Source organism: Scyliorhinus torazame, chromosome 3 (assembly GCF_047496885.1).
Source record: "Scyliorhinus torazame isolate Kashiwa2021f chromosome 3, sScyTor2.1, whole genome shotgun sequence".
NCBI classification, from domain to species: Eukaryota; Metazoa; Chordata; class Chondrichthyes; order Carcharhiniformes; family Scyliorhinidae; genus Scyliorhinus; species Scyliorhinus torazame.
In genome coordinates this window covers 262805876-262819168 of record NC_092709.1, presented here as the reverse complement: position 1 = coordinate 262819168, position 13293 = coordinate 262805876, and the positions used below count along the sequence as shown (strand labels likewise).

At 42.8% G+C, this 13293-nt stretch overlaps 1 protein-coding gene across 3 annotated transcripts in view; it reads left to right on the top strand.

The window, feature by feature from the left end:
• The window catches only part of LOC140409085 (myosin-IIIb), a 250058-nt gene that overhangs the window by 119068 nt on the left and 117697 nt on the right, over positions 1-13293 (top strand). For all 3 annotated transcript variants that reach the window (XM_072497187.1, XM_072497186.1, XM_072497184.1), the window contains exons 10-13: positions 1170-1289; positions 2188-2288; positions 9623-9709; positions 9799-9864. In XM_072497187.1, coding sequence (XP_072353288.1) covers positions 1170-1289; positions 2188-2288; positions 9623-9709; positions 9799-9864 — 374 coding nt within the window. The remainder of the gene's footprint in view (positions 1-1169; positions 1290-2187; positions 2289-9622; positions 9710-9798; positions 9865-13293) is intronic.

Sequence of the window (13293 nt, the reverse complement as noted above, 5' to 3'; positions counted from 1 at the left end):
ACCTCTTCCTTCACCTGAGAAAGGAGCAGTGCTCCGAAAGCTAGTGATTTGAAACAAACCTGTTGGACTTTAACCTGGTGTTGTAAGACTTCTTACTGTGCTTACCCCAGTCCAACGCCGATATCTCCACATCGTAGTGATATCTTGGTTGTGTTGTAATTCACCAACTGACCACGAGGAGTCTCATTAGTATAGAAGTGAATGTTAGAGTCAGGTGACCTCAGACTGACTAGGGAGCTGGGAGAGAGATTGTGCTTTGTGCATGTTCACAGTGTTATTCATCTGTTTTGTATATAGTGGATCCATAGTTAATGTTAATAAATCATTTATAGCTTTAGCTACATGTGTTCTTGTAATATAAATCAGGCCATCCGACAAGAACATCACGTGTTCTGGATTTTTCATCACAGGACCTGCTGTCTCCAGCCACACACCCCAGACTCCTATCTGGTCACTGATACACCGATCTGGCTCTACCATACCTCCTCAGTTAGAACACAAAATGACTATTTTGTTACCCAATTGGTTGATACTCGACTGTCAAACACTCGTTTCCCCATCTGCAATGCTTTGTAATTAATATGTCAAAATGTTCAAAGAACATTTTGAAAATAGTACTTTTTGATGCTCCTATGGGATATTTTGTCCCTGGGCTATTTGTAGGAGTGTCCTGGAGATTAACCTTCAATTCCCGGGGACTCTAGGATAACCCAGATGAATTGGGAATCCTAGTTGGGTTGTAGGCTTGGAAGAGGTTAGTAATGTGGAGGGATGAGTCTCTGAGATGGACAAGAGCAGCTACCATGAAGGAGGATGAAAGCGGCAATAATATGGGAACATTGTCACTTCCAAGTACATATCCTAGATTAACTTGTGGACTTGGATTTGGATTTTGTTTATTGTCACGTGTACCGAGGTACAGTGAAAAGTATTTTTCTGTGAGCAGCTCAACAGATCATTAAGTACATGAAAAGAAAAGGAAATAAAAGAAAATACATAATAGGGCAACACAAGGTATACAATGTCCTGGTGTCACCATTCCTTCACTATTTCAGATTCAATATCCTGCCATCATGAGAAGACAGTCGCCACCAGAAGTAGTGCAAGGTAAATCTTAGGGGGAAGGGCATGCAATTCTTTTTCTGATTTTGTTATAAATGATATTACAGATGCCAGGGATTCTATCGCTAAGGTTGCTTATGGCAGAGTTTTTGGTTGGATAGTCAGCAAAATCAACCAGCTTCTGGCTCCAAAGGAGGACATGGATACTGTAGAACTAAGGGAGATAGGTATGTAATACTCCTCTCTTCAACTTTCTAAATCATGTGAGTTAAGCTGCCATGAAACTGTGATTGATTGTGATAAAAACCCGCCTGGTTCACTAACGTTCTTTAGGGAAGGAAATCTTCCATCCTTACCTGGTCTGGCCTACATGTGACTCAAGATCCACAGCAATGTGATTGATTCTGAAGTGGGCTAGGGAGCCACTCAGTTGTATCAAACCAATACAAAGTAACTCCTTTGCTAACGACACTTAGTGTGCCTACACCACTTGGCCTGCAGCAGTCCTCCATCTTTTCAAAGTTGGGGATGGGCAATATGTGCTGGTCTAGCAAGCGATACCCAAATCCTGTAAAAGAATAAAAGGACATGCCCTGTCCAGCTATGTGTAAATTACATTGTTTACCTTTTGGTGTCAAATGCTAAAAGCTGTAATTTTGAATATTTTATTATTTTAGTACCATAGGACCATAGAATTACTACAGTGCAGAAGGAAGCCATTTGGCTCATCGAAGCTGCACTGACCCTTTGAAAGAACACCCCACCTAGGCCCACTCCCCTGCTCCATACTAGAACCCTACCCAACCTGCACATCTTTGTACACCAAGGGGCAATTTAGCATGGCCAATACACCTGACCTGCACATCTTTGGACTGTGAGAGGAAACCAGAGCACCCGGGTGAAACCCGCGCAGACACCGGGAGAACATGCAAACTCCACACAGACAGTCACCCAAGGCTGAATTGAGCCCGGGTACCTGGCGCGGTGAGGTAGCAGTGCTGACCATTTTTGAGTGACAGTATAATTGGGCATGAGCAATTTGGTGATTCTACAATCGTAAACATCTTCTAACATTTGAATGAATTAATATTGGTTGCAAAGTGCTATTGAATTCCTTTTTTTTAGGTATACTAGATATTTTTGGATTTGAGAATTTTGCAGTGAACAGATACGAACAGATGTGTATTAATTTGGCAAATGAACAGCTTCAGTATTTCTTCAATCATGTGAGTAAACCTACCTTTTAAGATGCAATTACTGGGGTAAACATTAGGTTTTACATAACTCGTATAATATGAAAAATCTACAGTCACTTTTGCCAGTTATTCCCCTGTACAAAGAACAAAGAAATGTACAGCACAGGAACAGGCCCTTCGGCCCTCCAAGCCCGTGCCGACCATGCTGCCCGACTAAACTACAATCTTCTACACTTCCTGGGTCCGTATCCCTCTATTCCCATCCTATTCATGTATTTGTCAAGATGCCCCTTAAATGTCACTATCGTCCCTGCTTCCACCACCTCCTCCGGTAGCGAGTTCCAGGCACCCACTACCCTCTGCGTAAAAAACTTGCCTCGTACATCTACTCTAAACCTTGCCCCTCTCACCTTAAACCTATGCCCCCTAGTAATTGACCCCTCTACCCTGGGGAAAAGCCTCTGACTATCCACTCTGTCTATGCCCCTCATAATTTTGTATACCTCTATCAGGTCTCCCCTCAACCTCCTTCGTTCCAGTGAGAACAAACCGAGTTTATTCAACCGCTCCTCATAGCTAATGCCCTCCATACCAGGCAACATTCTGGTAAATCTCTTCTGCACCCTCTCTAAAGCCTCCACATCCTTCTGGTAGTGTGGCGACCAGAATGGAACACTATACTCCAAGTGTGGCCTAACTAAGGTTCTATACAGCTGCAACATGACTTGCCAATTCTTATACTCAATGCCCCGGCCAATGAAGGCAAGCATGCCGTATGCCTTCTTGACTACCTTCTCCACCTGTGTTGCCCCTTTCTGTGTTATATAAAATTACACTGCTGGTGTCAGACTGCAAATAGATCAGCTAAGTGGGTTGCACTGTTTTGAAAAAGGAGTCAATGATTTGCTGATTTATTCTGAATTATATGTTGGAAACTATTGCCTCTTTTTCTATAGTACTGGGGTGAGCAGGAATGCGTCGATAGTTTCTACTAGACGATCCTTTATCTTCTTTGCATGCAAAAAAGCTTAGTAAATGTATCATCTCACTTGGTAAAAATGAATTCCAAGTATTGTAGTTTGTAAAAATTCCAAAAAAGATATGAGAAAGTAGTACTATTTGGTGGTCCCCAGCTACAATCAATGGAAAATCAAGAGAATTGATGAGAACTTGTACCCTGACACGATTAGTCTTGCTGCAAAAACCCTTAAACGTTATACCTTGTTGAATACTTGCATTGGAAGCAGTTCAAGAGATCGTTCACTAGACTGATTCCTGGGATGAAGGAGTTGTCTTCTGATGAAATGTTGAGCAGGTTGGAACTATACACATGGGAGTTTAGGAGAATGAGAGGTGATCTTACGGAAACCTGCAAGGTTCTGAGGAGGCTTGACAGGGTAGATGCTGGGAGGATGTTTACCCCTCGTGAATGAATCTAGATCCTGGTGGCACAGTTTACAAATAAGGGGACTCCCATTAAAGGCGATGATGAAGAATTTCTTCTCTCGGAGGATCTTTATTTTTGGAATTCTCTTTCACCGAAAGCTGTGGAGGCTGGGTCATTGAATATATTCAGGTATGAGGGACAAAATTTTAATTGACAAGGGAGTCGAAGGTTACAAGGGCAGTGAGGAAAGTGGTGTTAAGGCCCAATCAGTTCAGCCAAGATTTTAGTGGATAGCAGAGCAGGCTTGATGGGGCAAATGGCCTATTCCTGCTCCTATTTCTTATGATATTATGAATGAGTTATCAGTGGTGTAGTAACTTTATAATGACTGGTAAGCATTCTCAATGTCCCTGAGAAGCTATATTTGGTGAATGGTAAATTTCTACATTATGATACGAAAATAGTTTATTTACCTTTACTTTAGCTTCCCTAATACAATCATTTATTTCGCTGTATGAAAATTCTGTTTGCTAAGTGTGAATACTTCAGTGTGATTGGTTGCCTACCACCTTATTGACGTCACTGCTACAGTCTGCCCAGGCAGATGCTGGTTTTAAATAACTGAGGACATCGACACCAAAGAGATCAATAGATCTTTAGCACAGCTTTCTTCGAGGTCATTGAAATATCCTGTTGCTTCACCACATGTCCTCACGTCCAGGCATATAAATCATTGCTACAAATTTCCTGTAAATTAACAACGTTGTAACCCCTGACACCGAACAAAACCTTGGTGCCCACTCCATCTACCAGTGCATGCGCAGTGACTCCCATCGTTAACATCATTATTGTATGCCTGTACCATTGACAAATCTCTGTCCACTTGCTGCCTCCTCTACAACCCCCCCCACCACCACCACCCCCGCTTCCTGGTCCCTCAGGCCCAGCCCCTAACCTTGCTTCGCCCCTGGTCACTTAATGCCCACTCCAGGCACCACTACGGCCCCTGCTTGCTGCCAACCACTTACCACCCCACTCCCAACCCCTCGCTCCACAAATGAGGTCACAAGCCTTTTCAGGATGGACAACAAGAAGGGGAGGCAAAAGGGAGACAACAGGAGGGGGGCATTTGGAGTGGTGAGCAGGAGGTGATGAGGGGTCGGGAACAGAGTGCTGAGTAGAAGGCAGGGAGGGGGCCCAGAGTAGGAGGCAGTAAAAACAGCGTTCTTTTCAGGCAAAGTTTTATCAGCATCTTTACAGCTACTTGAGATGTTGCTCACAGTGATGTCACAGGCACCGCAACTAAATGTATCAGGAGTGTGCACTCTGCAATTGAGACAAACGTAATCAATTAAAATTAACTGAAATTGAGTTCAAGCTTTTCCACGCATAAAATCCAATGGCTGTGCACTGTGGGTGCAATGTGACAGTTTTATAGCTGGGATGATCCTGTAAGAACATGGAAATTGCTCGATGAATAAACAACAAGGACCACCCAGTTCACAACCTCCATCCTGGGTGGTTGCATGATGCAACAGTATGGGAGTCATTGGTTAATCATAGCAATTAACCTCTTGTCAATCGGCCTATAACAGATCAAGAGATGAGGCAAGAAAAACCCAATAGCAAAATAAAGAAAGACTTGTGGACACTGGGAATATTGCTCCCATTCTTCTTTGAAATAATGCAATCCTTCTGAGAAGGGATCGGGCCTCGGTTTAACATCTGATCCAAAAGGCGACACTATGAATAGTATTGCGCCGAAGTGTCAGCCTTGACTTCTGTGTTCAAGCCTAGAGTGGGACTTGAAGCCAACACTGAGAGTTAGAGTAAACCGATTATCTTGCCATTACCAAGTGAGGGACAACTTTGGTGTGGATGACGATTTAAGGGATCCGTTGGGAATGGAGAAAAGTCAGTTTATTTTTAATTTCGGGGATTATCCTGGTGTGAGGAATATTTTTACTGGAGGGAGTGGGGCTCAGTAGTGCCTAATGCAGTCCAGCCAAAGCCGGAGATATATGGCTAAACCAATTTCATTGAGGTCTGCACCCATTGGACTTGAGGAAGTGAAGACAAGGGAATATTAAAGACAACCAGGATGGGGGCAAAATAGAGGTAAGAAGAGAGTTTGATGTCCACATACCCAGATTCTTAATGACGGCATGTCAAAGTTGATGAGGTGGACAGAAAAGCAAATGGGCTTCATGAGCTTATACATAAAAGCAAGATTATAATTCTAGAACATTATTTACTAGTTCGGCCTCAGCTCTCAGGGTAGATGGTGGAGTGGTCATCCAGCAACCAGGCCAGTGCTCTGGGGATATGGGTTTAAATCCCACCATGGCAGCTGTTGGTGGCCATGAAACTGTCATTGATTGTTGTAAAAACCCGTCTAGCTCACTAATGTTCTTTAGGGAATGAAATCGGTCATCCTTACCTGGCCTGGTCTACATGTGACTCCAGACCCACTGCCCTCTGAAATGGCCAGCAAGCCACTCTGTTCAAGTATAATTAGGGTTGGGCAACAAATGTTGGCCATGCCAGCTTCATCCACATTCCATGAAATAATTTTGTAAAGCTGGAGCATTGTGGACAATTCTTGGCACCATACTCAAGGAAAGATGGAAGGACCTTAGGGCTCAGTGGAAGTTCAGCAGAATGTTTACAAGGATAAGGACTTCAGTTATTTGGGAGAGATGGATTCTATTCTCCCTGTTGGCAAGTTTGAAGGCACGTAAAGTTGAATAGGTGACCTTCCTGCTATCTACCTTCCCATTCCAACCTGTCTGACATTTTACAGGTTGGCTGGGGAGGTATCGGGCAGCCGCCCCCCCCCCCCCCCCCCCCCCCCCCCCCCCCCCCCCCCCCAGCCTTGGGTCTATTTGAGAGCCTCAAGTGGCTAGTTAAAGGCCTCATCCCACTGCCACCAGTACATTACCTGCTACTGAAGGGAAGGCCCACTCCATGTGGGAAGACTGGCAGTTTTATCTGCCTGGGCTGGTGTAGGACAAAGGTTGGGGGGTGGGGGGGGGGGTTGGCCGTTGGGGAAGTTCTTGGGACCCCCTGGGCCCATTGGAGTCACTACAATTGCAAAGGGTATCTTCCCCCGGCATTTCCCCAAGTGAGTGATGGAGGGCCTGCCTCCAAACAATAAATGCTGTTCAGCTGCCGGGGTGGTGGACAGGATTGCCAACCCCACCCCCCTCCAACCTTTTAGCTAATAGAGGCTTCCAAAATGATGGAAGGATTTTGTGGAGTAAACAGAGGGAAGAAAATCCTTCTGACAAATGGGTCAATAACTAGAGGTCCTGGATTCAAAGTTACTGGAAGAAAATCTAGAGAATACTTCAGGAGAAATGTTCTCACTGAGTTGTTGGAAACTGGAGTGCTATACCTGAAAATATGGTGGAATTTGATTCCATAAATAATTTTAAAAGAATCTTGGATAGGTCTTGAGGATGAGGAACTTGCAGGGTTGCAAACAAAGAGGGAACATGTGGAGCTAAGCATGAATGCTCTTTCAAAGAGCCAGTAGAGGCAGAGTGAACTGAAAGTCTTCCTTCAGAGCATTAAGATTCTTTGAGATGTGCAGCAAGTGAAATGTCAAAGGAAAGAAGCTTGGAGTTCAGGGACAAAAGTTGTTTTTAAAAAGTTAAAACTTTTAAAAGATTCGGTAAGAATGAGATTGTGCACTCTCAATTTTCTTTGCCGGTGAGTTTGGAAGTATTATTATTATTTGGCATGCCATGAAAACTTCACTCACAGCCTGAGTGAACTCAATGCACCAGTCTGAACTTTCTCCGCCATGGCTAGTGAGTAACTTTTTGCCACCTTCTCAAGGTCAGTTAGGAATGGGCAATAAATGCTGGTGTTGCCAGTAACATTCCCACCACATGAATGTGTTACACAGCTTCACACCCTTCCATGGATTTCAATGCTGAGCCTATCGGTGAGGTATCGGTGCAGCACAGCTTGTGTAAGAGCAGGGTAACAGGAGCAGCTGAACTGCCGAAGAGTGGACCTGCTGTCCAATTTGTCCCATGATAACTGAGTGCTGTTGGCTTCTCTGTTCTTTTCAACGCAAAAGCCTGTATATTTAAGATTGTAGATTGTAACGATCTCTGTATGTGTTAATACATGTTTACTTAATGTGAAGTCAGTACAGACAGATGATCACTAGATGGCAACACTAATGAGGACTATATAGGAGTTTCCCGCTCTTTCTGTAGGTTAGTGTGTGTGTAGTGCAGCTAGAGTGAAGACTTGACCAGATCAGAGTGTAGTGTATTATCTTAATTGTTAGTTTAATCTAAACTTACTTATTTATTTTACTAGTCAAAGTATTAAAGTGAAAGAACTCACAAGTTATATTACTCAATAAATAATTTGTCATCATCTGGAAGACTTTGACTATTTATCATCAGAATTCAATACAACTCGGCAAGACAAAAGAGTAATATTTATATTACAATTCAGTAACATAACATGGATGGCAAGGATCATATTCACAAATGAATTTATTCAAAAGAATTTATTCAAAAGAATTTGTTTATTTTTTTGTTGGGGTTTAAGAGGTTATGTAAGTGGACCAAGCATGAAGGAAGCAGACCTGGACAAGTTAGCCTGTGGAGGAAGATATGCAAGGGAGGAGAGTAAGGCAGTTTGGTTTGGTCCTTTCTGACATTCTTGCCCTGTCATACTAACAACAGCAACAACATTTCCACAGCATTTGGATTGCACAATTAATGTAGAAGGACGATCCTTCCTCGTGCCTCACAAAGATGTTATCAAAAGTAAAGAGCCATAGCCAAAGGCGATATTAAGGGGAAACGTAACTCGGGTCAAAGACTCTTAAATACTCTTGAAAGAGGAGAGGGAGGGAGAGTTGTAGACAATCCAGTGTTTGAGGATTCAGCAACTAATAGCAATGATGAGATTCTGGGGATTGGCCAAGAGGCTATAGCTTGGGAGGATGAAAGGGGGGGGGGGGGGAAACACCAGGACTAAGGAAGTTCAGGAAGGAAAGGAGAAACAAGGCCATAATAGATTTAGATATTGATGAAGCAGAACATTGTGCAGGGCTGCAATGTACAGGTTTCAGTGCAGTCAGATGTGAGGGGAACATTAGCCCGTAATTGAATTTGATTTACTCATGGACACATTATCTATTAACTTCAGCTCATAGGATAATTCTTCACACCATCCTGCCTTCACCATGTAAAGCTCTTCTCAGCGATAATCAACCTTTGTGAACTTTCAGCAATTCAGTAACAGCAAGCCTCTACGTTTGTCAAGATTATTTGATTACGTTCTGTGCCCTACCTCTAACCCATAATCTTTTCCTGCTCAACACATTTTCTGCAACTGAGATGGGGTCTTGGCTCTGATCTGAGGACACATAAGCCAACCGTATATTGTGCACAACAATGGAGATTATAGTCATTGATACTGGTTGACTCCTGCCTGATCGTAGGATATCTCTCCCACCTTTGAATTCCACCCAATTCTGGTCAGCTGTCGCCTTCTCCCTCCTGGTTAATTATTGGTCTACCTTGTTGGCTCTGACACCTAATTGATCTTGTAGTTTTATAATTATAGCCACTACACAAGAGTGCACTGGTCAATCCTATGCGCCGTAAGTCAGTTACTTGTATGTGATACTGATTGGGAATATTAAAATGTGGCTCTATAAAGGTGACTAGTTAGGGTTTCCACTATTTTCTGTCTACTGTATGCCAGTTATATTTGCCTGCTGTTGTATTCTATTAGTTTTACTTTTAAATGAAAAACCTATGTGCAAGACTAAAAATGAGCTTTGACAAAGGGTCATCTGGACTCGAAACGTTGGCTCTTTTCTCTCCCTACAGATGCTGCCAGACCTGCTGAGATTTTCCAGCATTTTCTCTTTGGCTGCAGATTCCAACATCCGCAGTAATTTTCATTTAACCCATGTGCAATTTCTTTTTACCTGCAGCACATATTTTTAATGCAGCAAAATGAGTACAAAGAAGAAGGAATTGAATGGGAAGCTATTACCTTTAAGGACAACAAGGCAATACTGGTAAAAATGGCATTTGCAATTCTGTCTGGCTTTATAGGATTTTTTTCTTTCTTTTCTGTTTCATTCACATGTAAATTTTCTCTCTGTAGGATCTCTTTTTAGCAAAACCACTCGGTGTGTTTTCCCTATTGGATGAACAAACTGCTTTTCCACGGGTAAGGAACTGAACTATGAAGAGAGCAAGATGGTAGCTTTTCAGAAATGTCTTGAAAACTAATTCAAATTATTGTGACGTGGAAATCTAAAATAAAAACAAATAAAAATGCCGGACATATTCAGCATGTCGGGTACAGCTGTGGAGGGAGAAGCAGTATTAATGTTTCAGGTTTGGACCTGTAGAATAGTAAAGGACAGAATGGAGCCCCCTTTTCTTCTTTCCTCTTTTCTTCTTTCACTCTTTCTTTCCCTCCTCATTACATATTTCCTCCTCCTTCCATCCCTCTCTCTTACATCCCTGTGGGTTTTTGGCCTGCTCAAGATTTAGTTGGACAAGACTAAAACCAGCAAGGTAACAGGAGATATTTTGCGCTTCTAAATCAGGACAATTTGTTTGCAAACAAGAGTTAAACTGAACAAACCAAGGCAGTAACTTGACTACTTGTCTGGCTTTTACTTTGCACCTGAGCTCTCAACACATTTCGACGCATTTGACTCCTCTAAAAGACCCTTCTGATTCGATGGATGTTTGGTCTTGCTAGGCCATGTGCTGGGGCTTCTCTAGGCAAGGTCGAGCCTGTGATCAGTGGTGCAAGCGGAAAACATCACTAGAATCGGGAAACGTGATTCTCGCCGGAGTGATCGCATTTCCCAATTTTTCCCTGATCCTCGTTAGTGACGTCACGGGGTTCATGCTCACAAAGAGCACAAACCTCATATCAATAAATTTAAATGCTATTAGCGGTCCCCCCGCCAAATGATTACCCCCTCTCCCCCCCCCCCCCCCCCCCCCCCCCCCCAATATTCATACCTCACCGATGTCACGTTACCTCTGTAATGGGGGCTGGAGTCCGTTGGGCTGTAGCACTGACCGGGGGTGCCCTTTTAAGATGGCATCCTGAACTCTTTGGAGCTGGTTCCTGGCTTTATGAGGCCCTGCCCCACAAGACTGATGGTGTAAACGACACCCACTCGTTTTTCTTGTGGCGGAGAGGCTCAAGATTCCGTGAGAAAACTGGCCTGTGCAACTGGAGAGTTATCCTCCAGTTTTCTGCCTGAGCCTGACACTTTGTCAAATTCTGGTAAGATTCCGTCCTCTGTCTATTAAGTTTGTGTTTCCATCTCTAGGGTTCTTTTTCTTTTGTTTCTGTGCAATCAGGATCTGTGAACTCTGGGCTTTGTAACTCTTTGACAATTGGAACACCTCGTGTTCAGAGCTCATCGGTTGACACAGGCACTCTTGCATGAATTTGTGCAGTGACAGAAAGGCCATTCCTAAACCTGGCACCTGCTATTGTCACAGGAAGAGTGGGGCTCATGGGAGCGGGTTGTAGTTTGCACACCCATGATTCACAAAGGCAGTGGCACATGTAAAAATGCAGCTGGCTTCAAATAAATACAAATTTGTTTGTGGAATGTCCAAAGCACAACTCCTTTTGAACAAAAGGCCTAAGGCTACTGGAATTATTTGGAGAAGCCGGATAGCCCTTTGGAGACGTTGGGTGTCACTTTGGAGGAGGTGAGGCAAGTTGCCTCTTGGGATTGTTAGAAAGATACATGAAATGTGTGCAAAAAATGCATTAACTGAGTGGAACTATGATGCTATCAAGGCATTTAAATCCCAAAGTTCTTAAAATTTGGGGGGAAAAAGCTACCTGCAGTTGAAAGAATGTCAATTTCTCTAGCTGTGTGTTGACATAATCTCATTATAGGATTGGTGCTACATGACTGATTCCAGACCTATTATTGTTACTGTGGGACGCATGGATGTTCAGTTTGACAGCACCAAGAGGTTATGAAGTATTTACGGGACTATGAATGTAAATGTTTAATTTAAGATTTTAAATAGTGTGGAGAGAGTTAATTTTAAATAGCGTGGAGAGACAGGTGAGAGTTATTGAAAAAAGCATGGAGAGAGAGGAGTGAGTTCATTTTAAGTAGCGCGGAGAGAGTTCATTTTAAATAGCAAGGAGAGAGCTAATTTCAAAAAACGAGGTGAGAGTTCATTTTAAATAGTGGGGAGAGAGGCAAGAGTTCATTTTAAATATCATCCCGGCCACAGTGATCTCCTGGACTCGTGATGAGGTCATGAGGCCTTTAAACTAGCAAGTTGGGGGGGGGGGGGGGGGGGTAAAATTCCAGGACGAATAATGGTTAATGGGAACGACAGCAGCAAGTTAGCACATGGAAAGGTGGGTTCAATTACAGGGAAACTTATGAAAAGTTAAGGGGAAGAAGAACTCGGGAGATTTTATTAATGAAGATGATAGGATTCAAAAAGAAGGTTAACAAAACTAGCATAAGGGCACTTTACCTGATTGATCGTATCATTCGAAACAAGGTAAATGAGTTGATGGCACAAATCATCGCAAATGAGTATGACTTAGTGGCCATTACAGAGACATGGTTGCAGGGTGGTCACAACTGGGAGTTAAACATTCAGGGGTATCAGACTATTCGGAAGGACTGACAGGAAGGTAAGGGCGGTGGTATAGCTCTGATATTTAAGGATGACATCAGAGCAGTAGTGAGAGATGATTTAGGTTCTATGGAGAAAAAGGTTCAATCCATTTGGGTGGAAATTAGAAATAGTAAGAAAAAAAGGTCGCTGATGGGCATGGTCTATAGGCCACCAAATGATAACATCACAGTGGGACAGGTAATATCAAAGAAACAACTGATGCATGTAAAAATGGTACACCAATTATCATGGGGGATTTAAATCTACATGTTGATTGGTCAAACCAGGTCAGTCAAGGCAGCCTTGAGAAGAAGTTCATGGAATGTATCCGTGACAATTTCCTTGAACAGTATGTAATGGAACCTGTGAGGGGGCAAGCTATCCTAGATCTGATCCTGTGTAATGAGACAGAAATAATTAATGTTCTCGTAGTTAGGGATCCTCTCAGAAGGAGCGATCACCATATGGTTGAATTTAAAATACAGATGGAGGGTGATGAGAAGGTAAAATCCATTACCAGTGTCTTGTGCTTAAACAAAGGAGACTACTATGAGATGAGGGAGGAGTTGGCTAAGATCGACTGGGAGCAAAGACTTTATGGGTCAATTGAGAAACAGCCGATTTTTCATAGTGCTCAATAAAAATATATACCAGTGAAAAGAAAGGACTGTAGTAAAAGGGATAATCAGCCATGGATATCGAAGGAAATAAGGGAGAATATCAAATTGAAAGAAAAGGCATACAAAGTGACAGAGATTAGTGGATTTGGAGATCTTTAAATGTCAACAGAAAGCCACAAAAAAGCTATGAAAAAAAGTAAGATGGATTATGAGTGTAAACTAGCTCAGAATATAAATAGCAAAAGTTTCTATAAATATATAAAACGAAAAAGAGTGGCTAAGGTAAACATTGGTCCTTAGAGGATGAGAAGGGGGATTTAATAATGGGAAGTGAGGAAATGAACGAG